Source organism: Drosophila arizonae, chromosome 3 (genome assembly GCF_054131065.1).
Source record: "Drosophila arizonae isolate 15081-1271.41 chromosome 3, UAZ_ARI_1.0, whole genome shotgun sequence".
Taxonomy (NCBI): Eukaryota; Metazoa; Arthropoda; class Insecta; order Diptera; family Drosophilidae; genus Drosophila; species Drosophila arizonae.
In genome coordinates, this window is record NC_142923.1 from 22,686,221 (window position 1) to 22,713,723 (window position 27,503).

Sequence of the window (27,503 nt, forward strand, 5' to 3'; positions counted from 1 at the left end):
TTACATTACAAGTGCTAGCAAATCATACATATACGTAAACAAAGCAAAAGCATCCGAAAACATAATTAACAATTTATGAAAATATACACAACATGCATTTATTCATAATTTATAATCAATTAAAATACTAATTAAAAACACTTTAAAAGATACCAATAAAATATATGTATATGTATGTATGTATATGTACCTTCTTTTAAAAAATATATATGCGTTAAAAGAATATAAAGTAGCGAACCGTAAACGGTTTGGAAATTGGAATTTCAGAAAACTGTCCGCAACATCATTCAGCGCCGGTCACGTTATTATTCTTAAGTTCTCTAATTCAGTTGTTGCAGCTGTTGTTGTTGTTTTGTTGTTGCTATTCTTTCTTAACGGCAATGTGTGTAGTTTATGTGTTAATATGTATAAATAATAAATTAAGGCCTATAGAATAGCGCTAAATTACATAATACAAAAACTACTAAATGACGGTTTCCGAGGGGTAACGAGACTGCTTACACACCCCAAACGGCCATGATTCATCTACTAAACTCGCCGCCGTCACCCCCACCGCTGCAACCGTTATCCTCACTGCCCATTGTCCAATAATGATCGAGGATATCTTCGCTGGTGAAACGCACATCCGGATCCGACTGCAGCATATTGGCGATTAAATCGCGCACACCATCACCGATGTCCGACCAGTAGGGATCGGGAAATTCATATACGCCCGAAATGATGGCATCAAACAGCGGCTCCTGCTGGTTATCAGGCGCAACAAAGGGCGGAAAACCGCAGAGCAATATATACAATATGATGCCAGCTGCCCAAACGTCAATCTAATCAAAATAACCAGGCATTACAAACATTTTCCATAACAAGATGCATCAGAATTATTTACCTTTAGGCCATAGCCCACTTCCAGCAATATTTCGGGCGCCACATAGGTGGGCGTGCCGCATACAGCGAACAGCGGCTCGGTTACCTCACAGGCCAAACCAAAGTCGGCCAGTTTAAGTTGCACAACATTGCCATACTCGTCTAGTTCCACCTGTCAAAATAGAGAATGAAGCGTTTATTACAAATACTGTAAGCCAGATTGAATTAATTAACTTACCAGTAGATTTTCTGGCTTAATATCCCTATGCACAATGCTCATGGAATGTAAATAAGACATGGCCGAGCCCAAATGTCGGATCATAATGCGTGATTGGCTTTCCGAAAAGCGTGTGACCTGTGTGATAGCATCGAAAAGATCCCCACCTAAAAATAAAAAGAACAAAATAATTCCAATTAGCATATTTTGAGAATTAGTTCAAAATAAAGGAGAAAGCATTCCAATTAAGTGTGTTAATTCCATTCAGGTTTATACATGATTGGGAATGGAGAAGCTACGAATACTCCAATTGGAATACACGTGTTTGCTGGTATAGTTTATATAAACCTAAATGGAATTGTCTCAGTAACTGCGTATGCCAATTAGACTATCATTTGCATCTCCATACTCATTCATGTATAAGCATCAATGTGCCAATTGGACTATGGATGTCATTGAATTTTCATTCAGTTCATGCTTGTTCCTTTCTCAGTTGTCAAATCAGAACTTACCACTGACATACTCGAGGACCAGGTACATGTTTATTACTTGATCGACATCCATGATGAGCGATATGATATGCGGATGTTCGAGTTTCTTCATGACACGCACCTCGGCGTCGATGTAGTGCTCTTTGCCCTTGCACTTGCTTTTGTCAATGATCTTGAGGGCATAGGGCAGGCCCGTCTGTCGATCTTTGATCTTAAGCACAACGGCAAAGTTGCCATCGCCGATCATCTTGTCCAGCGTATAATTGTCTCGTATAGCGGCGGGCAGATCGCCAATTTCAACGCCCGTTTCCTTAAGTAGCGCCGCCTGTTCATCCTCCTGTGTGGCGGCGGATGCGCCCGCTTCGCGTGCTCGTGCCGCCTCGGCCGAATAAACTTTTTTGCTCTTTACAGGCATCTTGGGCTTGGGTCCCTTGCATGCGGTACCCGCTGTGCGCAGTGTCTTTCGTATGGCATTGATGGCCCGCTGCTCATCGGCTTCCAGCTTAAAGTCCTCGGCGGTATTCACACGCTCGGTGCCATAGGCGAAGAACACATCCTCTGGCCCAAAGAAATCCGCCAGCGTTGCCACCGATGTGCCCGACAAGGTGAACACCTTACGCACATAGCCCGTATCCAGTCGCACCACCTGGGTAATGGCGGTCAGCACATGCTCGAAGCTGGGACTGTTGCGCTTATTCAACAGCAGCCGCATTATCTTACGCGGCTTGGTGCCGTTCCTGATCAGTGTGACGATGCGCGGATGCACCACACTATTCCGTTCGCTGAAACGTGAGCTATTCAGCGGACTGCCATTGGCGACGCCAGCTCCGCCGCCATTGGACGCCGGCGCATTGTTGCTGCCGGTGCTGCTGATCAGGGCGCCATTCTTTAGCGGCGAGGCGGGACGCTGCAGCTTGGCCAAGCGATGATTCGTGGAGCGACTGCTGTTCGCCAGCGTCAAATTGGCCAACGGCTGTGAACTGGTATTGTATTCCACCTTCTTGAAGTTCTCATTGTTGCAGGAACAAACGTAGCTCTGGCCATCCTCCAGCTCATCCAATGCAGTGATCTATAGGCAGAGAAATTTAATGGAATTTCAAATATATATATATGTATTTTAGCAAAATCTCACTCACCTTTTTCCCGCCCATATTGTAGATGGCGCGCACTGCACCTGGTATCTTGACATTCTCCTCGAGCAGACGCGTCAGATCCTCGTAGAGGCTCTCAAAGGAACGATAGCGCTCATTGGACACGGGTATGGTGATGCCCGGATAGAAGCGATCGCCGTTGCGATAGAACTTGATGCGGTGCGCCTTGCGTGTGGGCGTGCGGCTGCTTGAGATGCGTTTCTTGAACTGTGCCGCGCCAGCTGCACCAGCCGGCAGGGCGCTGCCATTCGTTGCTGCTTCACTGGCGCTGATGTTGCCGACACAATCGCCCCCTCCCCCGCCTCCGCCACCACCTGCCCCACCATTGCGTGCACTACCGCCCGGTGGCGCTGAATTGGTGGACGAGGCGCCGCTAAGCGAACCATTCGATTTGCCAACACTGCCGCTGCCTGTGAGGGAGCCGTTCAGATCACGCAGCTCAAGGAAATCCTTTTCCAGCTCCGAATTGGAGCTGGCCGGACTGTCGCAGTCGCGATTCTGTTCATCGAGTTGTTGTTGCTGTTGCTGCTGCTGCTTCTTGGTGAGCTGCTCGAGGATGGCGACTTCTGTTGCGGATTGCTGGGACGATGCGGAGCCGGCATTGGCGGCGGCGCTCTTCTTGGGTGTTGTATTCGGACTGGCGCTGTTGCCGCCTTGCAGCGAGGACAATAGAGCGGCGGTGCTGTGCAGATTGTTTACCGTTTGAACTTCCATGCTATATAATCGAGAGTGAAAGAGATGGAGACAGAATTAATGATTTGTTCTCGATTTTGACAAATGCCTAAAGAGAAGCATACATTCGATCGGGTTGCTTCATTCTTGATATTGTAAACAACTCAAATACACTTTGCATCATATTTTGATTGAATTACGTTTTCTGATTAGTTCTCTTGCTGCTGCTGTCTCTCTCATGTGTGCTGCTGCAAAATGTTTCACTCTCATACTCTCCCCCTCTCTCTCTCTCTCTCCCTCTCTCAGGTTAGCGACAACTACGCCAACTTCTGTATATTATTGACAATTTAAAACTGCTGACGTCTCAAGCAAAACCAACAATAAACAACATTCAACATTTAACATACAACAGTAAACACTAACAAACAGTATAAACAGAAACTCTTTGAAAAAGAAATAAATACAAGACTGAAACCGGTTTCAATGGCTCCGTTTGTTCAGACTAGAAAGTATCTGACGGATACATGCAGTACGAATAAAAAAAAAACAAAAACAAAAATGAAAAAAGAATGCCAGCTGTAATTGCGCTAATTTACGTAAATTGTTTGCAACCACATATTTTGCAGCCAAGTGCTGCTCGGTGCTGTGTCTGACTCGCTGACTTGCTGCACTAGATTCCAGTGATGACCCCACGACGTTGACCGATTTACCGTTAACAACAATAACAACAGTAACAGCAACGCGCTGACACCGCTTAAACCAGGTCGAGCCACCAAATTCTAGCTGATGATTCATATCGACAGAGGCGCAACTAGCAGACACACCCAGGACATTAACTGAAGTATCTCGTGACCGAGTCCGTATCCCTATCCACATCCGTATCCGTTCCCACTAACTGGCTTAGTTTCTAGTCTAGTAATTTTCATAATGAAATCTGTTACCACACTCCCAACTAGACAACTATTTAGCATAATCCAATTAGGTTTCAGTAAACAACGTTTAAGCGTGGTCGAGGCAACATGATATGGCCTTTTAAGAGTAGCTTAACTTATCTAATCATAAGTTAAGTGGTGAAACCTATTGTGAATTTAGCCCATATATTGCCAAGGCTATATAAATATTATTATAAATATTACTTTCGTAAAATATTTGTATGTAATTTAAAAATAATATTGATCTATACAATATTTTTTTAAACAAGCCTAGTTAGCTTGTAGATCGAATGAAGGAAATAAATTGAAAAATTATAGTAAATGTGTTAAGATATATTTGATTCTTTTTTTTTTTTTTTTTTTTTGTTCAATATTTATTAGTAATTTTAATTAAATTTCTTCATTAAAAATAATATTATAAAAACTTATAGATCGAATGAAGGAAATAAACGAAAAATGAAAGTAAATGAGTTAAGATTCGTTTCTTTTACTATTTTTTTTTTTTTTAATATTTCTTAGTAATTTTAATTTAATTAATTTATATAAAAATTGTAAATGGTAATGCAAATCTTGGCTTACATATGAAACTTTCTATTAAAGTCGATATTTATTTGAGCTATAACAAATAGACATTCATATATGTATATATATTTATGTAGTTAAAATTTACCCAGTGAAAAATAGACATTCATAAATGTATTTATCATTTTACCCCTAAAAAGTTTTGCCGACAGCGTCAAAAAAAACCTAAGACGTATGCCATAAAAAGTATTATAAAAATATTCAATCAACATTTTAATCGCAATTAACTAAGTATCATTAAGTTTTATTGACCCCAAAATGTGTTTTTGTACATTTATTAAAACATAATTAAATCTAAGACTTTTATGACATTTAGTTAGGCCCTGTTCACTGCCTGGACAACAGGTGTCGCTAGCTAGGGATCAAACATTGGCAAAGCGGGCAATTTGTTAACTAACTGTCACGCTCTATAGTTGCGAGAGCAATCAGTTAACTCTTCTACTGTCAAGTTCATTTAAGCACTCAGCACTCACACATGCCACATGCCACATTCCATATTCCGCATTCCTTATTTCACATTCCATATTCCACATTCGACATTCGACATTCCATGTTTCACGTCACAGTCTGTGCAAATTATTGAAATTGTTGTCATTAAGCGATCATTGCCAATTGAATGCCTACTTTGCCTCTATCCTCCGCTACTATAGCCCTGTCCCTTCCTCTTTCCCTGCCTCTCTTATTGTGTATGCCATCCTCGTGCATAACCGTTCAATGAGTCAGCTGTCCGCTTTCGTTTCCCAGCTCCTTTGCCTAAAGCCGTACGTGGGTTATGTCAGACCGTTGCTATGAGTACTGCCTCTCCCTCTCACTCTCGCATTCGCCTGCTTAGGTAGCTCTGAGCATTTGGCAACCTCTCACTCTCACTCACACACACAGAGGCAGTGGTCGCACCGCTGATTGAAGCTCGTTTATGATTTTTTATATGTATGTATTTTATTTTTTTTTTTTTGTTCATCATAATTTTTATTCTTCACAGGCACGTTTCACTTAACCATTGTCTGCCCATCGTTGCAAGCTGTCTGAATTTAAGTTTTATAAGAATACCCTTTCACCAGAGCTACTACAACTTTATCATAAAGTCTGTAATGCATATCCGGGTATTCTGATTTTTCAGCCATCGAACAGAACATGGGAAATTGAAGCTCTTTCAAAATACAGCTGTCAGCTGTTTCTCTTTATGATTATTTTTGAAATGATTGTTTTCCATGTACATTTGTTTTACATTAATTATAATTTTAGTAAAGGTTTCGCAAGAACTTACAGTGATTTAATCAAAATTTAAATACACATATTGCAGTCCATAATTTAGTCATTTAAATAATATGTAAAAAAAGGCAAATTTGTAAGCTAAATAAAATAAAAAAAAAAAAAAAATAATTAAAAAGTAAAAATAAAAAATAGGTAGTTGACAAAATTTATATACATTTAAAATAAAAAAATATCTTTTAGGAAAAATCAATTGAATAGAAAAAAAAAAAAAAATAAAATAAAAAATTATGATTTTTTATATTCAATTTTCAAGTTAAAATTATTGTTTTACAAATACAAAATATATTTTTAAGCAAACTAAATTTTAGTTTAAAGTTTAGATAAAATAAAAATATTTATTTTTAATTTTTTAACGAAATCAATTCTCGTAAAACAATAAATATATTAAGAAAAATAAGTTTCGATAAAATACAAAAATATATTTTTTATCATAATAAATTTTTATATTATAAAAAATACATTTGAAATCAAAACAAATTTGCATTAAATAAATATTAAATTTTTTAAGCATAAATCAGTGTATTTCAGTTTCGCTGCTGGCTTTAATCTTTTCAGTTTCCACTTAGCTTTTGTTTTATACGCAAGAAAAATAAGTTTCGATAAAATACAAAAATATATTCTTAATCACAATAAATTTTTATATTATAAAAAATACATTTGAAATCAAAACAAATTTGCATTAAATAAATATTAAATTTTTTAAGCATAAATCAGTGTATTTCAGTTTCGCTGCTGGCTTTAATCTTTTCAGTTTCCACTTAGCTTTTGTTTTATACCCAAGACGTGTGTTGGTTTCTCTCCACCAACCTCATCCACGCCTCCCCCTGGTATCTCGCACACCCCTTGGAAAGCACTTTAAGTTTGATCGACGCTCAGTTTTTGTGCTTTTCGAGGGGATTCGCGTGTCGAGCCATAAATTTGAATTACGATATTTTGTATGGTTTGTTATGGAGAGTATTTGCAGTCGTTGCTGTTGTTGCTGTGGTTTTTGCTATATTCATGTTGCCGTGACATGTTGCGGCAACATTCATGCCTGCCTGCCTGCCTGCCTGCCTGTCTGCCTTTGCATTGCCTTTCTCTCTGGCAAATGGAAATTTATGCCCAGAGTTATGACTGCTCCATTACCTCATTACCAAGCGCTATTATGACGCCACCTTTGGGCAGCCATCGTGCCGGCATATCGAGAGGCGTGCCTAGGACTGCCATAGACAGCGCCCACTTAGACGCCAAAAGGCGAATGGACAGGTAATTAACTTAATTAATGTCCAGCCAGCTGCCAATCCTCCAAGGAGCGCAGCCAATGCCATTTCACAAAGAAGTTGTCGTCATCTTTATTAGTGCGAATTGTAGAGAAATTCCATATGTTGCCGCTGCTCTTTCTATTTGTATTTGTGTTTGTTTGGCCTAATGGCGCAGATTTTGCCAATATGCTTGCCAAGTGGGTCAGAACTGCTGGCCAAGCAAGTGCAACGGTTCCCAAGTTCCATTGAGCATGACATTTGGCATTTTGTTTGGCTGTTGCTCAGACGACGACGGCGACGCCGATGAAATCAAAAAAACCATTTGACCTTTTTTTCTTTCTCCCTCACTCTCTCTCTCTCTCTCTCTCATGCTGTCCCTTTCTCTCGTAGCCCAAATAGAAATACAAACCAAAATGGAAGCCAAACGATGACATTTGCGAATGCAATGGAAAAACTATGACAGACCCAATGTCACCTACATTAGGGGTATGCACGCAATGTGCCATAAAAAAATAAAATAAAACACCTTAATGCATTGTGTAAACTTAAGTTATGCAAAGACCTTCAAGCTGAGGAGATGAGAAGCAGAGGGTTATAGAGAGAAGGAGAGAGAGAAAAGAGATCGAGCGCTAACAATTGTGGGAACGCATTCAAGTCAAGATAATCATAAAGAGAAACAATTTTTCACACTTTCTGTTAAATGGAGAACTAAATACTTCTTATAATCAACTTGAGTGAAGTTTTCGAAAACTTCAACTAAATAGGTATAAGCCGCTTAATTACCTGCCAACAATTAACTTTTTATCAGCTTTAATTGAAAACTTTCATTGAAAAACCTCAGATTGTTATCAGATCGCTTAACATTTGTATTTTTTAAGTACTGTCCGTAGAGATAGATAAAAGAGAGAGAGAGAGAGAGCGGGAAACACAGAGAATGGCGTAGAGTTTCTAAAAGAATAATTACATTAATGTATATACAAATTTCGGATGTGTCGTCGTTTGTACGAGAATTTTTTTAGTTAAAAAGTTTTTTTTTTTTTTTTTTTTTTTAAATTGATAAGGTGACGAATTTTAAAGGAACTGTAATCTACGCTAAATATCATTAAATTTATTTAGCAATTATTCCTCTATAAAAAATCAAATGAAATACTTCAAATATCATAGATAATTCTTCGAAAAGCTCATTAGTTCAGGTTTAATTTTTGATTGTCTACTTTTAAACGCCTGCGAACAATTTGCACTTTACGGCGCGGACCGTTCTCTTAGTCTATTTTTAATGATATTTGTCTAATAAAAAATTTGTGATAAATTTCCAAGAACAAGTATATTAGCTTGACAATGACAAAGTGGAGCGAATCTACGTAGGTGATATTGTTGGGTGCGATTGGCTAGGAGATACCCTGTGATTGTAATTAAGTGCGATGTGAAGCGTTCCATGAATCACTGGGAAGACATCAAGATATAGATATACATCTATATCTATATCTATATCTATATCTATATCTAGGTTCTATACCTATCTACCTCTTTTCACCATTCTTATATCAAGCCACTCAAATACATCCATCACTCTGTTTACATATCGAACCAAGATACCCAACGCCCTTTAGAATATGAAATTATATTATTATATGTATTGACAATAACCTATTGCATGAACATCCCTGTGTCTATATATATAATGAAATAATAACTAGAATCGTTACTACGTCAAACTAAAAATCGATAAGCTGCCGGGCCCCAGAAAATATATGCGTTGGCGACGATTGCTCTTCTCGTTATTGTCGCTTCTGTTGTTGCTATTGTTATTGTTGTTGTTGCTATTGTTATTGGTCTTGTCATATCAGTTGCCCACGCAGACAACACCAACACAAAGCGAACCCAGAGAGACACTTCGGAGCGAATCTAGCCAATTGAAGCAGCGCCCATTGAACCCAGACGAAGCCAATAAGAAAAAAAATTGCATTTATAATTAAATTTCACTTGATTACGGAATAAAAAATATAATTTGAAATGCCTTAAATGGTGGGCAATATTATAATAGTGGGCACATGTGCCAAAAATAGTAAGCGAACGGTAGAACACGTGCGACCAGAGATATAGCGACAGAGAGAGAGGAAGAGGTTAGGCCGGGGGAAAATTTGGCCGTTGAACAGGTGCGCCCAAAGCAACGCCTTGTCTTCGGTTGTTGCACCCGAAAAAAGAAACGAAAAGCTAAGCAAAATATAAAAAATAATAATGAAAATGATTTTAATAAAAACAAAAAAAAGCAGCAACACACACAGAGACAATTGACTAAGAGAGTCACTAGAGCTATGAGTTTTTGTTGTTGTTGCAAAATTCATAGTTCATAAAAGTTGTTTAATTAAGGCTTACACGCACTCAAGCGTCAAATTAATGGGCCACGAGCAAGAGGAAAATAAGAATAAAAGTAAACAAAACGCGACCGGAAAAAAGAAAATGCCACGCAATCGAAATATACCACAAAATTATAATGTAACATCATAATACTTATTAATATTATTATTATAAGAAGCCTAAATAAAAGAATCGATATTTTTGCATATACAAAAGTTGGGCGAAATTCGACTCTATTCAGTTTACAACTGAAGACAAAAAGTTACAAAAAATCAAATTAAAAGTAATTAGGGTAATTAGAGTTTAACAAGTTTCTTGCTGCAGCTGGGCTTTATATAAATATTATAATATATATTACATAATATATTTGCATTATATAACATTTTTATATAAAGAAACTATTATACAATTTATAAACTATTTAATATATTATTCACAAAATTTAAATATAAAGAAATCATTATGAAATTTAAAAACTATTTAATGTATTATTATTATATAAAAAAAATTGTAATATTTATTTTTCAAATTACGTTACTTTTAATACAAATTTTTGTTTACAAATACAAACAAATCTTTAAATATTTAATTGTCAAATTACTTGACTCTTACTAAGAATTTTTATTTACATATATAAACAAAATATTGCTACAATTATATTATAATCTATCACTTCATAATAAAATATTGTTTATTGTTATATTTTATAAAATATATTATTGAATATTTTATTATAATAAGCAATAATATTTAAGAAAAATATTATTATATATACTACTTTATCTATAATAATACTTTTGCTTAAAAATTATTATATATAATTGTAATATTTACTTTCCCAAATGCAATAAAAGTAATGGAAACAGCAAACAAAAATATTACACGGATATATTCCAGAATTTATGTTACGTCACGTAACCCAAGTTACGCATATCATTACGTATTTTAAATCTATCTCTCGATTGCCATATGAATAAGTTTTGAATAGTTAATTTAATAAACATTTTTATTCTTATTTTATTGCTTTTAATTGAAATACAGCTTTATGAATATAAACAACTGCAGCAACAATAATATAAAAATCTATTCATATATCAATGCCCAGTGACAGCTTTGATTAACTGTCAATACTTGACAATTGAATCACATTTATGAACAGAGCAATAAAACAACAAAAAAGAAAAGAAAACGAAAATAAAAATAGTTATTTTGATCATTGGGTTGGATCAAGGGAAACGAATATTAAAGATGCTATTCAGACTGTTAATGAATTAATTTTACGTTGTGCTAATTGAATGACGTTTATAAATTTATAAATAGTTTTCTTTTTAAATACTTTTTTGTTTAGCTCGGAACATCCGAATAAAAGAACTTTTAAAGTAAGGTAGGTGATTCAGTTAACAGTGGGAATTTAAATGGATTCAGCACTGATTCATGAGCCTAAAAATGATTCAATTAAGATGTAAAGCAAAGAATGTAAAGTCCTTGGATTTTAGTTAAAGGTTTTACTTAAGAGAAATTAAAATATTTATAAAGAACATTTTTACTTTATTTAGTAAGTGGAAAATTGAATTTCATAATATTTTCTAAACTTAAACTCTGATTAAATATTTAGTAATAATAAAAGAAATATATTTCTAGGTTTCAGATCAAATTCAATTCAATTCCGCATTAAATGTAAATAATTCTTTTATTTTCTACTTGCATTTTATTATGTTCTGTTTTCTACAAACTTAAACGAATGAATCAATTGGAAAAGCTGGTTGAAAACAAGGCACGTAAATAAAAGAAAATAATATATAAATATAAATGTACTGTGCGCTGTTCCATTGAAAAAGCACACAGGACTGAGCCGAAGCGAAAATATGCGGGAGAAGTGTTTTGGGCTCAGGTAATTTGGTTGGCTATAAAAAATTGGGCACTGGTAGATTGTTGAGAAAGCCGCAAACGTGTTTAGTATGCTGATTAGACCAGCAAAAAGAAAACAAAACGAAACGAAAAGCTTGTGCCCATTAGCAGGCAGCCCAGCGGCGGAAGCGGTGGCAAAGGCGTTTACAACGTGACAGTTGCCCTTGGCAATGGCGGACTGGAGGGCGTAAGAGATACGCGCAGACAACCCGACAGTTGTGACAGCTGGCTGGGATGTGAAGGGGCGGAAGAAGCAGCAGCAGCTAACAGCAGCAGCAGCCAGCAGGCGGCATCTAGGGAATGCGTTTCTGGAATCCAACTCCCCAAATACGGCATGTGTTCAAGTGGCGTCGACACTTCAACTTCGGCATTTAAATGCGGAACTGGGCACAAAGGAAGTAATCCGGCGCATAGAGACGCACAACCAACACACAGACATTTGGGCATAGCATCCAGTATCCAGTATCCAGTATCCAGCTGCCAAGATGTGCCAAGATTTATGTACGTGCTTTGCTCAGGCAAGTCTTATGCAGAAATAACAACAGCAGCAGCAACCCTCGCTCTGTCTGGTTGCTGACTTAAGGGCCAAGGGTTAAAAGCCGCACACAAAAAACACAAACATCAACACACACGCCAATACACACCAACACACACATACACACAGACATACACTTACGTCTGCATAAAGAAAGGCAGACAAAGCTAATGCTCGCTCGTTTTATAGGAACACCTGACACAGCGCTAAAGTGCATACACACACACACATATATACACATGTACACACACATACAGACAGGGATGAAACAATGTATCTATTAATATGCCCTGCTCATTAGTTTCCATACTGTGGAACAAGTGCAAACTTGTCAATTTGCATTTCAGCATATTTGAATTGCTTTATGTATTAATATATTTTTTCCCATACATATATATGTATATATTTATATTTGTTTTTAAATATTTATAGTTTTGTTTACATATTTTTAAAGTAGGTTTAAAATAATATTTCTATTGATAATTAGCTAATTATTTTATATTTATTGAAATTGTTGTTTCAATTATTGTATTATTAAAAAGTTATTTAAATGTATGCTTTATAAGCATTAAAAATTATGAATTTTTGACATTAAAAAAAATGTTTATATTTTTTCATTTTATTTTAATTTATCATAAAATTATATTAATAATAAATAAATTACATTATTTATTATTTTAATCATATTTTTTGTTAATTTATTTCGTAGTTTTTTTTATATAAAATTTAATTATTTTTTTTTTATTTATTTATAATTTTTTTATACTAAAAAGTTGATTTTTTTTTATCATTAATTTTTGTATTTATTTATTTATTTTTAAATTTATTTATTTATATTTAAATTGTTAAGTTATATATTTATCACACTGAGAATATATTTTGTTGGTATATATAAATGATAAATTTAGCAAAAAATTAAAAAAAAAAATAAAATGTAAATATAATTAAACAAATTTATATATAAATAAAAATCAATTTTGTTTTGATTGAGTACCATTGATTAAAAAAAACCCACACACACGCACACACACAAAGAAAGGCCATAGGTTGCATAGCAAAATGTAATTGAATATTAATAAATCCATGAGAAATTCTCAACTATAAATAAATGAAAGTTGCCGCTCTTAAAGTTCATTCAATATTCATTCTGCTCTCGAAATGCACATTTTACATTGCCTGCTGCTGCTCAGCCAATGAAAAAGCAAGTTAAGGAAAAGTAAAAGTTCAACTTTGACGGCCACCGCCCTCAAATCGCAACAATGGACGAACAAATGTTTGCACTTTAGATGGCGAAGTGGGTGTCGGCTTGTGGCTCCCTCTGGGTGCGCCTGGCTGCCATGTGACAGTTTTCACTTGGCTCTACACACAAAAACCACTTGCCATGTCGCCTACAATATTGCAACAGCAGCAACAACTACAACAAATGCAACTGCAACAACCAACGCAATTCACGCAATTTGCAAGTTTTCTGCACGGCGCTGACTGCAAAAATGTCCTTGAACTTTGAATCATGTTGTTAAGCCGGTTTCTTGGTCTTCTTTTTCTTTTTTGTGCTCTTATTTGAAGCTGTTTTTCCTCTTTTCAAAGCGTCAATGATTTATTTATTTTCCCAGACTTTAAAACTAATTTGATAAAAAGTTGTTTTTAGAAACTAATTTCTTTTTTTTTTTCATGTTTTTTTTTTCTTTTTTTGTTTTTTATTTATTTACATATTTTTCCCATTTTCCCATTTTCCCATATTTATAGTGAGTTCTCATACCGAATAGTTTCTGGCAGTTATGTAGTTTACAGACATCTTCAAATTATTAACAGTGGTTCCATTTAAAAATGTTAATAAATAAGATCATAATGTTATAGTAAAAATAGAACCTCTATAATCAAAATATTACTATCAGTTTCATTTGTTATCATTAAAATATATATATATATATATATATATATATAATATAAATATATAACATTATGTCGTTATAGTACATCTTTGTTTCAATTATAATCTGTACAGTCGAAATGTTCCTAACAGTTCATCATTCATAAAGCTAATTCAAATAAATGTTGCTAACAGTTATAAATGTTAACTTTTACAGCGACATTTACCATATATACAAACACATAAGCATACACAACATGTGTATATGTACACACTCTATTTAGATGCAAATGAAAATGTTGCTGACAAGTGTGATTGTTGCTGATGCATGTTGCGCATGTTAAGCGGGTTAAACGTAAAAGAAACTATGCTAAATAGCCATAAAAGGCAATTTACAAAAAGTGCGTGCCTCTTCGCCATCTGCACATTGATATTCATTGCCATTTCTTCAAGTTGTTCTGTGTCGCTGCTGTTGTTGTTGTTGCTTTCGTGACCTATTAAACAAATGAAAATCGATTTGGCTGCTTTCATGTTTAATTCATTAGTCAACCAAATGTGCACAGCAAATGAATTCATTTCCAGTTCCCAATTCCCAAATTCCCCAATTCCCAATTCGCGCAGTTACTATTTTTTTTTTAGTTTCAGCGCAAGGTCGTCAAATACTGGCAAATAAAGTTGTTTAGTTGAGTAGAATATCTCAATGCAAATTAAAATAAATAATCATATTTATTGTTAAACGAGCGTGGATGAGTGCTTTAAGATAAGAGAACAAAGCATGATGCCGGTAAAGAAGCTAAGGAAAACGGAAGCAGTATGAGTCGCACTGGGAGAGTGAGCAAGAGAGAGGCAGAGGCAGAGGGAACTGCTGCAAGTGGAATAACAGCTGTGTGCCTCTCTATTTAACATTTAATTATTGAGCGAAAAAACAGAAACGCATGTGTGTGTGTGTTGTGCGTATAAAGCTCATTCATCTCGCTCCCTCACACACTCTTTCCAGTGAATTCTGTTATCCGCGAATATATGTATTTTAGGTATTTTAGGTATTATTATATTTTATATATTATATTTTTTGTATTATATATGCAATTATTATTTTATCATACATTTTTATCAAATATAAACAAGCAGACTTACTGCAGTGAAGATTATAATCAACTTTGGGTGACGCCCACATATAATATTTGGTTGAATAAATATTTTTATATGCAAAGGTAAACATAGATAAATTGTAATCTAACAAAATAAATATCATTTTAATCGCCATAAATATCAGATTTCAGTTAATGAATGCTATGATTATAAATGAAGATAAAAAAAAAAAAGAAATTTACAAAGCAATATTAGACATAATTTAAGTGCTTAACATGATGAAACAAATTGATATCAAATTTAAAAGCTGAATTTTTCAATTTCAATATGTGTATAAATAAATCAATAACACATAATATGGAACATGCTTAAAGCAATGTTAGTTTAAAGAATTGCTACATAGGATATATAGGAAGTTATTCTTACATAAAAAGCCTCGGAAGGTGCTTATTGGACACTCTTATGGAGAGCTAAGTCTTTCTAGTCTAATTCTAAGCTAAGTCTTTCTAGATTCCAAATTAAATTAAGTGAGTGTAGATCTCAAATACAAAATTAGGCTAAATGTAGCGCATTTATTATATGAAAAGATGTATTATATAAAATATATTCATTAAAATTTCGCATAAGTATATATACAACATAAAAACTATAATAAAGGGAATCAGAAAAAAACAAGTAATTTTTATATAAACAAAGTAAGCTTTTACTACACCTAGAAAGTAGTTTGTTATTCCAGTAGTTAAGTTTATTGATCCGAACAAAGAAACTTTTTCTAATTAACCTAAGTCGCCGAGCGGAACTTGTTAGCCAGTGCTACCTGTTATCAATATTTACCAACACCAGCTAAATAAACACAAAATAACTAAAGAAAAATCACTTCGACACTGTTTAATGAAATAAATGGCAAACGCGATAAGAGGAGTATTTTTGTAAGGAAACAAAAACAATAACAACAACACAAAACAGTAGCCCACTTTAATGGGTAATTCCTATGCCGAATTCTTTTGGAATTTCTAGTTTAGTCAAGCTCAACACAGCGCAGCTCAGCTCAGCTGGTTTCCAATCAGATTTGCATGCCCATTCAACTTTCTTTGTCTGGCAAAACTTTCGAAGCACAACAGAGAAATTCAAATATACTAAATTGTGCGATAGTCGCCTCGAGGTGCTATCAAAAATTTGCAACTTGGCAAACCTTGGCAAAACAACAACAGAAAAACTAATAAAATTAAAATAAAGCAATGGGTTTAATTAAAGCACAGATGAAATAAAATTAAAAGCCCAAATACAGTGAAAGTTAACTCGGGCCACCTAATTGAGTGTTCACTGTAACATGAACATTGCACCAAAAGAAAAGCAAAAGCAAAGAGCTGTTAATAACAGCCTGTTATGCATACACTGAAAGAAAGTAAAGTTCTACAAACTGAAAAGTTAGTTCATTTTTAGACGTAATTTAAAGCATTCAATATAAATCTTAAGCCAAGCTACATTTTAAGTTACTATTAGTTTCCATTAAAATATTATATTTTTTATTATAAAAAATAAATATATATTATATTTTTTATTATAAAAATATGTATATATTATATTTTTTATATTTTTACATTTTAATTAATAATCATAAAATATGGATTTCGTTTCCTCTATACAGAACTGCCTTCAATTTATCTCGAAGTGTAATTGCATACAGTAAAAAATGAAAACCGTTGCAACTCATTGAAATTTGAAGCACTTTGGGGCTGTAAGCAAAGAGTCTGCAAAAAGGGGCAGTTTCAAGTGTGGGGAGCAAGAAAAGAAAACAAAATAACAAAACTTGCCGTTAAAAGCCAAAAAACAATCAATGCTAAAAAGTCACGTCACTTTTGCATTGTTTATGGCTTTGTGATTCCACTTGTTTTGGCTTTTGATACTCGCTTTTAATGCACAGCTGAAGTGCGCGGCAAGCTAAATGCTTTGTCATAGTTTTTGGTGTACACACATGCATATGTTTACACATAATATATATGTTTGATAAAGGAGCGCCGTATTCGGTTGAGGTTTGGCGACAGCCATTGAACTGCCTGCTGCGGTCAGTGACGTCATGCGGTCTGTTCAGTGCTGCAGAAGCTTTGTTCTTTTTACAGCTCCTCGAAATGTTTAGCAACACAAGCTTCCTATGACGCTCAGCAACACTTAAACGTGCTGCTGTTAAATTTCAGCTGTTAAGTAACATGACAGCTACAATCGATCCGCTAACTCTGTTTTCTATATAAATATAAAACAATAATAAGCTACATTTAGTTGCAATAACGTTTCGCGATATCTATGTATGTACATAAATAGGCACAAACATATACAATCATATAATGTACTCCCACTTGCCAAGTGCATTTGTGGCTCGACTTGATATTGCTTATTTCTTATCACCCACACAGACAGACAAACACACACACACACACACACACACACACACACACACACACACACACACACACACACACACACACACACACACACACACACACAAACTTGCTTGGCATGACACATTTTACTAGACTGTCTGGTAATCTGATCTCGTCATCGTCAGCTGCTTTAAGCTTGGCATAAGAAAATAAACAGTTAGCTAATTTTTCACAGTATTATTATGAATGGCATCTGTTATTTAACACGCCAGAGGACCGCAAAGCCACAAGCTGCAATCAAATAGCATATGTATGTCTACTACATGTTGCCAGCTGATCGCCATAATCGTGTGTTGTAGAGATACATGTGCGTGTTGCTGGCAAGCTGCCAATTTCGGCTGCCGTCGAATGACGTCACAGCCGGCGTGTGAGCAACGTGGGTGTTTTATAAGCAATTATGTGTGTTTTATTTTCATTTCTTTTTCGCCTTATTGTATATTTTGTTTATTTTATTTTTGTTGTTAATTTTTTTTTTTTTTGTTTGATTGCTTTTCACTTTTCGCAATCGGTGCGCTGTCATTTTTAATTGACTGTTTGGATTATTTGGGGGCTGCGTGCGTGGCACGTCATGGATATTGGCCAATTGGCGGCGGCTATCTTATGCCATTTATCTCTTTCAATGGGCTCGCTAAGTGAAAGTTTTTGTTGCTGTTGTTTGTTTACTTGTGGGAAAAGTTCATTGGCAGCGCCAAAAAGATGCTGGGCTGCAACAATGTTGCCAAGCAGCTGTCATGTTGCTAGCACTCATGTATTCTAAGCGAATGATGGCGACAGACAACAAAAGACAAACGGCAATAAGCGCGCTAACCGTTATGAATCATCAGTCACACACACACACACACACACACACTTGTGGAGAACTTTCAAACGGTACAGTAAAGCACATTTAGCGAAGAATTCATTAACTTGTGCTGTATGTGTAATTAGAAGATAGGCAAAAGCCCGAAAGCAAAAAAAAAAAAGCAACAAGCGCGAAGAGCGCACGAAACAGAATATTAGAGAGCGGGCAGAGTTTGTTTTTTTTTTTTTTTTTTTTTTTTTTTTCATTTTTTTCCTATTTTTTTTGGAGATAGGCAATGGAAAGAGCAACGGAATAATAAATGTGTCGAATGTTTACTTGTGATAAGTGGCGCAAAAAATATTTATAAGTAATACGCTTTGCAAATAAGATAGCTTAAATAAATTATTAATATTTGGGGTTTGTTATTTTTCGCTTTACGTTGTTATGGCGAAAACAAGTTAGTTACCAAAAACGAGTATTTGTTGAAATTTGGACATGCGACATTGTTAAATATAATAATGGAATTCCATCTATTGATTCCGAACTCTAATAGAGATCGTTTGGCGACAGGTAGGTACGAATTGATTCTTAAATTTATAAAAATTTGTGATATTTTCTCGCATGACAAAAATTTATTTTATCCTTTATAAAGATAATTTTCAGTTATCGACAATACATTGTAATATTATAAAAACACAAATTTAAAATATATACATATATTATCATACTTGATTTTTTTCTATAATTAATTTTTTATATCTTTATAAATTGTGTTTACATATGTTTACAGATCTTTATGAGTAAAGATGTCCTAATTGTCCAAATGGACAGATGGAAAATAATACATGATGTATATATTTATAGCTCGATTCCCATTCTCTTTTTTTTCGAGAATTTTTGAATTGCTGACTCCTCAATGTGACACACTGACTTGAACTACGCAACTTCAGCTGTTATTATCAGAGAATTCGGCTTATCTTTTATATATGTATGTACTTGCACAAACTCAAACAAACACGCACACAAACATACACTCGCACACAAACACGCGCACACATTCGCACACTCAATCAACGCAACATTTGTTGTTTTGCTGCACAGAAATGTCAAAAGTCGCAATATTTCATATGCATTCATTTCGTGTATGGCAGGGCCTTACCTTTTCTTATTTTATGTTGTTTTTTCGTAACAACGTCGACGGCGATGGTAAATCCGTTAAGCCAGCAAGGCAGTTTTCGTTGTCTTATTGCTTTCTTATTATATTTTTTTCGGCTAGTTATTTCCACATCTGCAGGCAGAAACAGAGTTGCGCTCTCGTTGTGGTTAGTGTCGTTGTTATTGCCGCTTCTGCTTTACTCTTTCTACACACTCACTTACACACATTCACACACGTTCGGACACACACACAAGCTCGCATACAAGCGCAACTTGCGATTTTGTTGGCCTTTAGCTAGAAACACAAAAGAGAAAGAACATGCAATATTGCAATAACAATACTGGCAGCTTTTGCAATGCTTTTATTTCACTGTATTTAATCCCGTCTTTCTTTGCATTTCACTTTGGCTGCGCTTCGGTCGCCGTTGTCGTTGCCGCTACCGCCTAGTGTCACGCCCACCTCACATAAGCACACCAGAGATGAGCGATTTGGTGTATGTATGTGTGTACCTGTGACTTTTCGCAACGTATATTGAGAATTGAAAGTAAAAGGCTTTCAGTCAGCGTCAAATAATATCTCTGCCTTCCTACAGATGCGTAAAGGTGTAGTCACAGGAACAGGAACTTTTTAAAGTCACAGAATCGCTCATCTCTAGTGGCCACTGCAAATAGCTTGGCTATTTCGTCTGCAATGTTGTCTAAAACTAATTGCACCGCGAAACAAATACTTGTCAGAATCGATGCAGCCGCTATTCATAAAGCAAATGTTTTTCACATTTAATTTATATATTTGATTTAATATCACAATTACAGGGAATAAATGCACCGCTTAGACAACCGTGCGCAACACAGAGAACCCGACCAGACTGCCGCGTGTGACTGCGTGCATCAACTGCTAAAATCCACAAGTCGCAGTGTGGCCGTACACGCAGTCGATAAGTCTATTCGATAAGAACACAAACACGCTTGCGATATTATTACATAGCGCATCTTGCGCATTTAACTAACATTTAAGCGCCAAATTCAAACTTTGTAATTTTCCTTAAACAGTTTATTTGTATATATCTTAAACACTGGAAAAATATTTGTAAATGCCATAGTTTCGATATAGTGTTGTGTGTTTATTCATTTGTATTCGTTTTTTATTTGCATACATTTTAAGTGTTTTTTTTTTTTTGTTTTTTTGTGATATCGCAAGCATTTTCAGAATTTGTTTCGTTTTACTTCGGAATATTTATATAAATATATATGGTTTACACGCACGTTCGTTTACAATGAGACGACGGACAATAAAAATCAACTAATTTATAGTACATAAATCAACATTTAGCATACGTAAATATAGTTTTTCATAAAACATAGCTGGAAATGGTAAATAATTGCAACTTAATGCTAAACTTAATGATCGATTCGCCGCCAATCCGAGGAGTTCCAGGCGCCTCTGTTCTTCTAGATTTGTACACAATTCGAAGGTTTCTCATATATATAAATCGCACCATTAAAAAAAAATAAAGTTCATATCAAAAAAGTAGTTCTGGGGAATTTCATTAAATATAATTACTTCCGAATTAACTAACCATGTGTGTGTGAGCGTAAATGAATGTGTGTATGTATATGTGTGTGCGTGTGAGTGCTGTGTATGTATGTATGAGTTGTGTAAATACGTATTTGCGCACGCTTGGGTTAATTAATAATATTTTTGTTGGATTTTGTTCGTTTCAATTTCAATTTACAACTAAAAATTTTGTGGTCCAAAATATGAGAAAGATAGAACAGAATAGAAAATGGCGAGTAAAGCTCGAAGATAGATGTACATATACGCATATATATATGCATCGAATATATATATATATATGTATATATACGTGTGTGTAGATATATAAATATTGTAACTGTATAACTGCGTCCATCCGATTTGCATACTTTACATCCACTTCCATTATTTTTGTTTCACGTTTTCTTGTTTTTTGCTATAGTGCACATCCAGCATCCAACACGCGCCCTCGCATGTTCCCACCCCACAAGATGTTGTTTGTATATTGTGTATATTATATATAGATATATGTTTGTTGAATCTCGTTTTGCTGTAGGTACGACGTTTTCGCAGTGCTGACCTCCCGAGTGTTAAAAGCGAATGGACAAAAAGTAGATAATCGCCGCCAACGCCACGCAGCCAAGAGGCAGAGCACGACGATATAAGAGATTATAATCTTGGAGCATTGGCTGCTTGAGTCGCAGCTCAGATATCTCTTTACGCAATGCAATGTTGCTCATTTCGGACTGCTCCAGGCGTTCCTTGTACACTATCAGTTCCTCCTCACGTTCCACTTGCGCATCGTTCATGATGTTGACATCGTCGTGCCAACTGGAGAGATCGCCAAAGACATCCTTTTCCGACAACAGCGGCTTCTCTTCATCATCAGTGGCGCCTTCGGCGCTTTTATCCTTCTCGTCTGCCCCACTGACACTGCGTGCCTGTGCCTGTGCTCTGGCCTGTGGCTCTTGCAGACTCTGTAGCTGTAGCTTAAGGTTATTCATTTCTTCCTCCAGATTGCTTATGTCGTTGGTTAGCTTAGCTGATTTTTTCTTATAGAATATACACTCTTCATGCAGCATATCCACGGCATGCTCCTGCGGTAGGTCAGCATCGAGCAGTTCCTCGACGCTGTGCACGAGCGTCTCTTGTGTTTCCAGCTTGTGCCCCGACTGCGACTCCTCGGCGGCCTCGTCGATGCCATTGAGGCGTGTGTGTTTGGGTGACTTGTGTATAAACTCATCACAGGCAACTTCGGCAAAGGTAGTTCCGCCCGTTGGCGATGCCTCCGAAGAATCCAACTTTGATTCAGGCTCTTCGTCATCTTCATCGCCAGAGTCGGCTGCATTGAATATGGCCTTCAATACGTCGCCACCATCGGCGCCCTTGAGATCCGAGTTCTTGAGCAGCTTCATCATGGTACCTTTGCGTATCACCTTGTGTTTAAAATCGAATTCGTCCTTCTGCTGTCGTTTGGTCTTCTTATTCTGCAAAAACCAAACGGATTTAGGAAAAACTATCAATTGGTATCTTTGTATAAAAGTTCACTTACAGATTTAGTTTTGTTGGGTAGTGAAGTTTGGTTCTCCTTATCGTGCAGCTCGATGATTCGTGCACCTTCATGTACCTGAAATTCGTCTTTAGCAACTCCGCAACTATCATGATCTCCCGATTCATTATCCTCCTTGATGTCAGCGCTATTGACTTCGTCGTCATTTACCGCATCCTCAACGTCTGCGTCATCAACATCATCAGCATCAGCATCCTCATCCTCAATGCCATCATCATCATCATCATCATCGTCGTCGTCTTCACCGACAGCGATGGCCGCATTCAGTTGCTCCAGCGTCTGTTGCTGCTGCAGCGCCTGCTCGCTGTCATGAGCAGCGATGGTTTGCTGCAGTTGCATCAGCTGTTGGCGCATCTGTTCCATTTCGGTCTCATGCGCGATTAGCTGCTCCTTATGCTGCGCAAGTCGCTGCTCCTCCAGTTCCTTAGCCGCTTGCTGATGACGCATCGTCTCCTGCTTGTAGTCCATATACTCCTGCTGCAGCTGCTCCAATCGTTCGTTAAAGTCCTGTAAAGTTTGCTTCGAACTTAAAATCTGACTGCGCAATATACTGCACTCATTATCCGATGTGGTGTAGGCCATCTCCATCTTCGACAGCATTTGCATGGCATCGCAACGATCCTGATAGACCTTGCGCAGCGCCTCTTTGGCAGTTAGCTGATACGAGGTCTTATCCTCAAGCAATTTAACAACCTGTCCAAATAAACGAATAAGAAAGCTTAGTATCATCTCTCATAATGGCTCCCAAAAGTATACTACATCAAAATCCATTCCATCTCCGAAGCCCCACCACACACTCACCTCGTTGCGTAATGTATTCTCGGGCACGTTCTTCTCCATCATTTGCAACTTCTTCTCGAGCAGATTGATCTTGTGCAAGAGCTGATCCTCGGTGATCATGCTCTGCCAGCACATGGCCGAGTTCTTACGCGTCGAATCGAGCACGCCCTGCAAATTGCTGAGCTTCGCTTTCAGCATCTTCTCACGCTGCGCGGCCTCCTGTAGAAATGCATTGAGTCGCTGTATCTCATCATAGCTAATCCGGTTTGGTCCCGTCAACTGCAACTGCTCTGACTCTATTGAGATGGCCTCCCGTCCGTCGGGCAAATACAGTGTCACACGGGCAATAATGCAGCCGTGCACCTCCTGACGCGAATTCTCAATCACCTCAACGCCAAACTTGACGATATCACCATTGTGCAGCTCGGCCGGCTCGTTGCCCAGCTTGTTGTCATTGATGAAGGTGCCGTTGCTCGACTTGGTGTCCTTCACCCAGAAACGGCCGTCGGTCGTATACCAAAGCATGGCATGATTGCGCGACAACACTTTACAATCGAATATGGCATTGTTCTCGCTCGCCTTGCTCTTGGCAATCAGACGCCCGACCTTGCACTCCTGTCCCGGTGCCAGCAAAATGTTGCGCGTCTCAAACTTATGCGATTTCAACTCGCATTGTAGCACAATTCTGGCCTCACCGGGCGACATGTCCTGCACGTTGTTGAGTAGCGTATTCGAGGCCTCATTCGGCAATTGTAAGGCACCCATCGAGCTGAATAAATTTCCGCCCGTCGTTGTATTATTCGCATTTAGCACCGAATTCATGGCCATGTGTAGCTGCGCCTGTTTCTGTGCCAGCTGTCCCTGGAATTGCAATAATTAAAGATTAGTTAAATGCATTTAATATGTATTTAATATAATTGCAATTAATTGACTCACCTGCAGCAATGTGTTCGTATTGGAATCACAGGTCTCTGTCGCATTCGTATTATTGTTCTCCTGATTTTCCATATTGTCGTTGGCATCATTGATGCCTATAATGTTGTTGTCGATGCTGTTAATGTTAATGTTAATGTTGCTGTTGCTGTTGCTGTTACTGTTACTGTTGCTGTTACTATTGCTGTTGTTCTCTGTGGACAGCTCACACGTTTCGGTCTCGTGCTTTTCGCGCATTAACAACTGCTGTTGCTGTTGCTGCTGCTGTTGCTCCTGTTGGGCCTTCTTGTTCAGCTCCATCATATGCGCCTTCTTATGGACGCGCTGCTGGCGCTTGGACAATTCAACGCCGCTGGCAACAGCCACTGGTCTAGAGGTTAAGTCCTGGTCAATTGTGGTTGAGCTTGAGGTAATAACGTTGGCAATGCCGTTACTTGCAGCTGTTGCTGCTACTGCTGCTGCAGCGGCTGCTGTTGAGATTGTTGTTGATGCTGCTGCTGCTGCTGCTGCTGCCGCGCTGGGCTTTTGCTCGTCATCCTTATTGCTCTGCCATTCGTTGCTGACTAAGACCATAACTGAAAAGTGTGAAATGCGCACAGACAGTCATACAGTAAAATCTATATCTGATAAAAATGTATTTAGCTGGAGAGGTTGAATTTGATCGAGTGTTACAAAATTTCTGTGCACTAAACAGGGCGACCCAAAAGTTGACTGAATTGCCAGTTCAAGAGTTCCAAATCAAGGCACATTAGATTAATACATTTGCTAGTTAGTAAAAAAAAAAAAAAAAATTAAAACAAAAATAGAATAAACATAAAAAACTATTTAAAACAAAAATTATTTAATTCAATTTTTCTATGGCGCCTTACTTATATAAAAATATATATATTTATATTATATTAAAAGAAGTTAGCAGAGTATTAAAATATATTAAATTTCTTAAGGAATTTCATATCTATATAAATAAACGCATTCCTGTTTCACAATTGTATATAATAAATTTATATTTGAATTTAAAAAAAAAATTTATTAGTGTTGTTTCAGATTACCGAACGTGGGCGGCAGCTATTTATGAAAAATCTAAATGTATAATGCACTTCCAGAGGAAATATATGAATTCCATATAAATTGTTGCCATTATTACATATAAAACATATGGCTAACAGAACTATATTTAAATTAATATATTAGGCTTAGTTCGTGGGACCAATACTTAGTTTTATGTAATTGAAATTATTAGAAAAAGTCATTGATAATACAAAATATTAGTTCTAATTCTATACAATTGAAATTAATCCAGTTCCATGAACGATTTGGCAACTATTAAACAAATGCAGCTGCTTGTTTTATATCAAAGCTCTTGCTGACCCAGTCAAATTGTGCTTTTCGACGTCAATTTTGGTTAAAGTGCTGAAAGCTCTATAAATAACTGTTGTTAACTAACAAAAAAAAAAAAAAAGTCGCACAGGACTTATGAAGGGCTGGCAACATGCACACATTTAGTTCTCCGATTTTTCAATATGTGCCGCCGTAGTGTACACAAGAAGAAAAAGAAAATACTTCAGAGTACCAGGCGCAAAATAATGTTTCGTATAAAAATAGATTATTTTGAAAATATAATTGAAAAGCGGGCAACAAATTCGAGTACTCGCATGTATGCGTCTGCTTGCCTAAGTGTGTGTGGGAGGGAGAGCGGGAGGTCAGCCGAAAAAAAAAACGGTTTGTTTGTATTTACATATCTATGTTTGTATATGCATATGATCGGGGCGCGTCTGCTCCACTTTGGAACGAGTAGAAGGAAGGAGAAGAAGCAGAACTGAGTAGCATAAATATTTATACATACATAAACAGTTTTGTCTTCATGTGCGTGCAATATATTAAATAACAGTGCAATAGACTGTATGTGTGAGAGGTCGGAGAGTAAGGGAAAAAGAGAGTTAAAGCAACAACAGTAGTAGTAGCCAAATCCCCAAATTGGGTGGCAGAGTTTGCCCCTTACCTTGCAGCACACATACAAAGCGGCGATAGAGGGCCCATTGCCCCAACAACAACTACTCGGATGGGATGGATAGAGCAACTACAGTTATTGTTGATGTTGTTGTTGTTGTTGATATGGCCGTTATTGCTGCTACTGCTGCCGCTGCTGCTGCTGCTGCTGCTGCTGGGCGTCGGTGGGAGTGGGGAAAGCTGCAAACAATGCAAAACTTTTGTTGTTGATTGGCATAAAGCGCATAGAGCACAATTGTGATCAGTCGTCGTTTGTCTGCCTGGTAGTGTTTGCGTTTGTATATATATAAATATGTGTGTTTGCGCTGCAGTTATTACAGCTACACCAACAACAACAACAATCACTACCACTACCACTACTACAGCTGCAGGCAGTGGCTGGGCACGAGTTCAACGTGGACTTGAAGGCGAAGGGGCAACGAGTGCGGCCTGTGCGAGACGTATTGTTTTTTTTTTTTTTTTTTCTCAGTTGTTCTCTCTTTTTCACTTATGAAAATTGATACACAAATTAAGTATGAGCTGCAGCTTAATTGAATTTAATTACAATTGACTCTGTGTCGTTGACATTTGGAGAATTTACCGTTCTGCACTGCTATCTGTTCGTTTGCTTTGACTTATGTATTCGCGCAAGAGAAGAGAAAAAACAGCAAAACACAAGACTTAATATTTTCTTTGCGCTTCTTGTTTTGTATATTAACACGCGCACACAATCAATTAACTGGTTAGAATACACGAAGGAGCGTCGTTAACTCACCTTGGTTTTTAAGTTGTTTTCGTTAATCAATTTTGCAACACAGCGAAAGCGAATAATATTTGCGATAATTGTTTTCAGTTCTCAAACCAAACCTCTGCACTAGCTATGTGTACTAGACACGATACAACCAGCTATTGTGAGTTGTCACAATATTATGAAGCGCCTACTTCGATTGAGCTGGCTTTAGCTTTGTCGTGAGAGCGGGTTGCTTGGCCAGAAATGTTGAAAATCGCTTAGCCAGCGATTTGAAAACGCAATTTAATCAGAAACATATTTATATTACGCCCATTAGCCAACTGATTGGTCGTATCGTGTATGTCAGATTTAGTAGAGTTGCCATAGTCAGCTGCAATTATCGATTACAAACACTAG

At 36.8% G+C, this 27,503-nt stretch overlaps 2 protein-coding genes across 5 annotated transcripts; both read right to left on the reverse strand.

Moving 5' to 3' along the window:
• Window positions 1-72: 72 nt before the first annotated feature.
• On the reverse strand, window positions 73-20,453 carry LOC108610334 (serine/threonine-protein kinase GA29083). 2 transcript variants are annotated; one of them, XM_018002361.2, is made up of 7 exons: window positions 20,282-20,453; window positions 19,558-19,848; window positions 2,706-3,435; window positions 1,591-2,638; window positions 1,100-1,245; window positions 884-1,033; window positions 73-821 (listed from the first exon to the last, which is right to left on the reverse strand). In XM_018002361.2, exons 3-7 carry the CDS (start codon window positions 3,432-3,434, stop codon window positions 522-524), a joined length of 2,373 nt encoding a protein of 790 aa, XP_017857850.1. In that variant the 5' UTR covers window position 3,435; window positions 19,558-19,848; window positions 20,282-20,453; the 3' UTR covers window positions 73-521. The 2 variants fall into 2 exon arrangements, with proteins under 2 accessions (XP_017857850.1, XP_089319763.1); XM_089463637.1 differs by lacking the exons at window positions 19,558-19,848; window positions 20,282-20,453 and adding an exon at window positions 3,518-3,591.
• A 632-nt stretch (window positions 20,454-21,085) lies between these two features.
• Slmap (Sarcolemma associated protein) lies at window positions 21,086-27,452 on the reverse strand. Of its 3 annotated transcripts, XM_089463635.1 has the most exons (6): window positions 27,132-27,452; window positions 26,370-26,557; window positions 24,374-24,945; window positions 23,459-24,298; window positions 22,640-23,350; window positions 21,086-22,574 (listed from the first exon to the last, which is right to left on the reverse strand). In XM_089463635.1, exons 3-6 carry the CDS (start codon window positions 24,941-24,943, stop codon window positions 21,678-21,680), a joined length of 3,018 nt encoding a protein of 1,005 aa, XP_089319761.1. In that variant the 5' UTR covers window positions 24,944-24,945; window positions 26,370-26,557; window positions 27,132-27,452; the 3' UTR covers window positions 21,086-21,677. The 3 variants fall into 3 exon arrangements, with proteins under 3 accessions (XP_089319761.1, XP_017857847.1, XP_017857848.1); XM_018002358.2 differs by lacking the exon at window positions 26,370-26,557; XM_018002359.2 differs by lacking the exon at window positions 26,370-26,557 and having other exon boundaries at window positions 24,374-25,135.
• Between the last annotated feature and the right edge of the window lie 51 nt (window positions 27,453-27,503).

Coding starts and splice junctions, on each gene's coding strand:
- LOC108610334 (XM_089463637.1), bottom strand. CDS start 3,576: ATGATGCAAAGTGTATTTGAGTTGTTTACAATATCAAGAATGAAGCAA. Junction 3,436..3,517: donor ATGAAGCAACCCGATCGAAT/GTATGCTTCTCT, acceptor TCGATTATATAG/CATGGAAGTTCAAACGGTAA. Junction 1,034..1,099: donor TTAAGCCAGAAAATCTACTG/GTAAGTTAATTA, acceptor CTATTTTGACAG/GTGGAACTAGACGAGTATGG.
- Slmap (XM_018002358.2), bottom strand. CDS start 24,943: ATGGTCTTAGTCAGCAACGAATGGCAGAGCAATAAGGATGACGAGCAA. Junction 23,351..23,458: donor AGAATACATTACGCAACGAG/GTGAGTGTGTGG, acceptor TTATTTGGACAG/GTTGTTAAATTGCTTGAGGA. Junction 22,575..22,639: donor TACCCAACAAAACTAAATCT/GTAAGTGAACTT, acceptor TGGTTTTTGCAG/AATAAGAAGACCAAACGACA.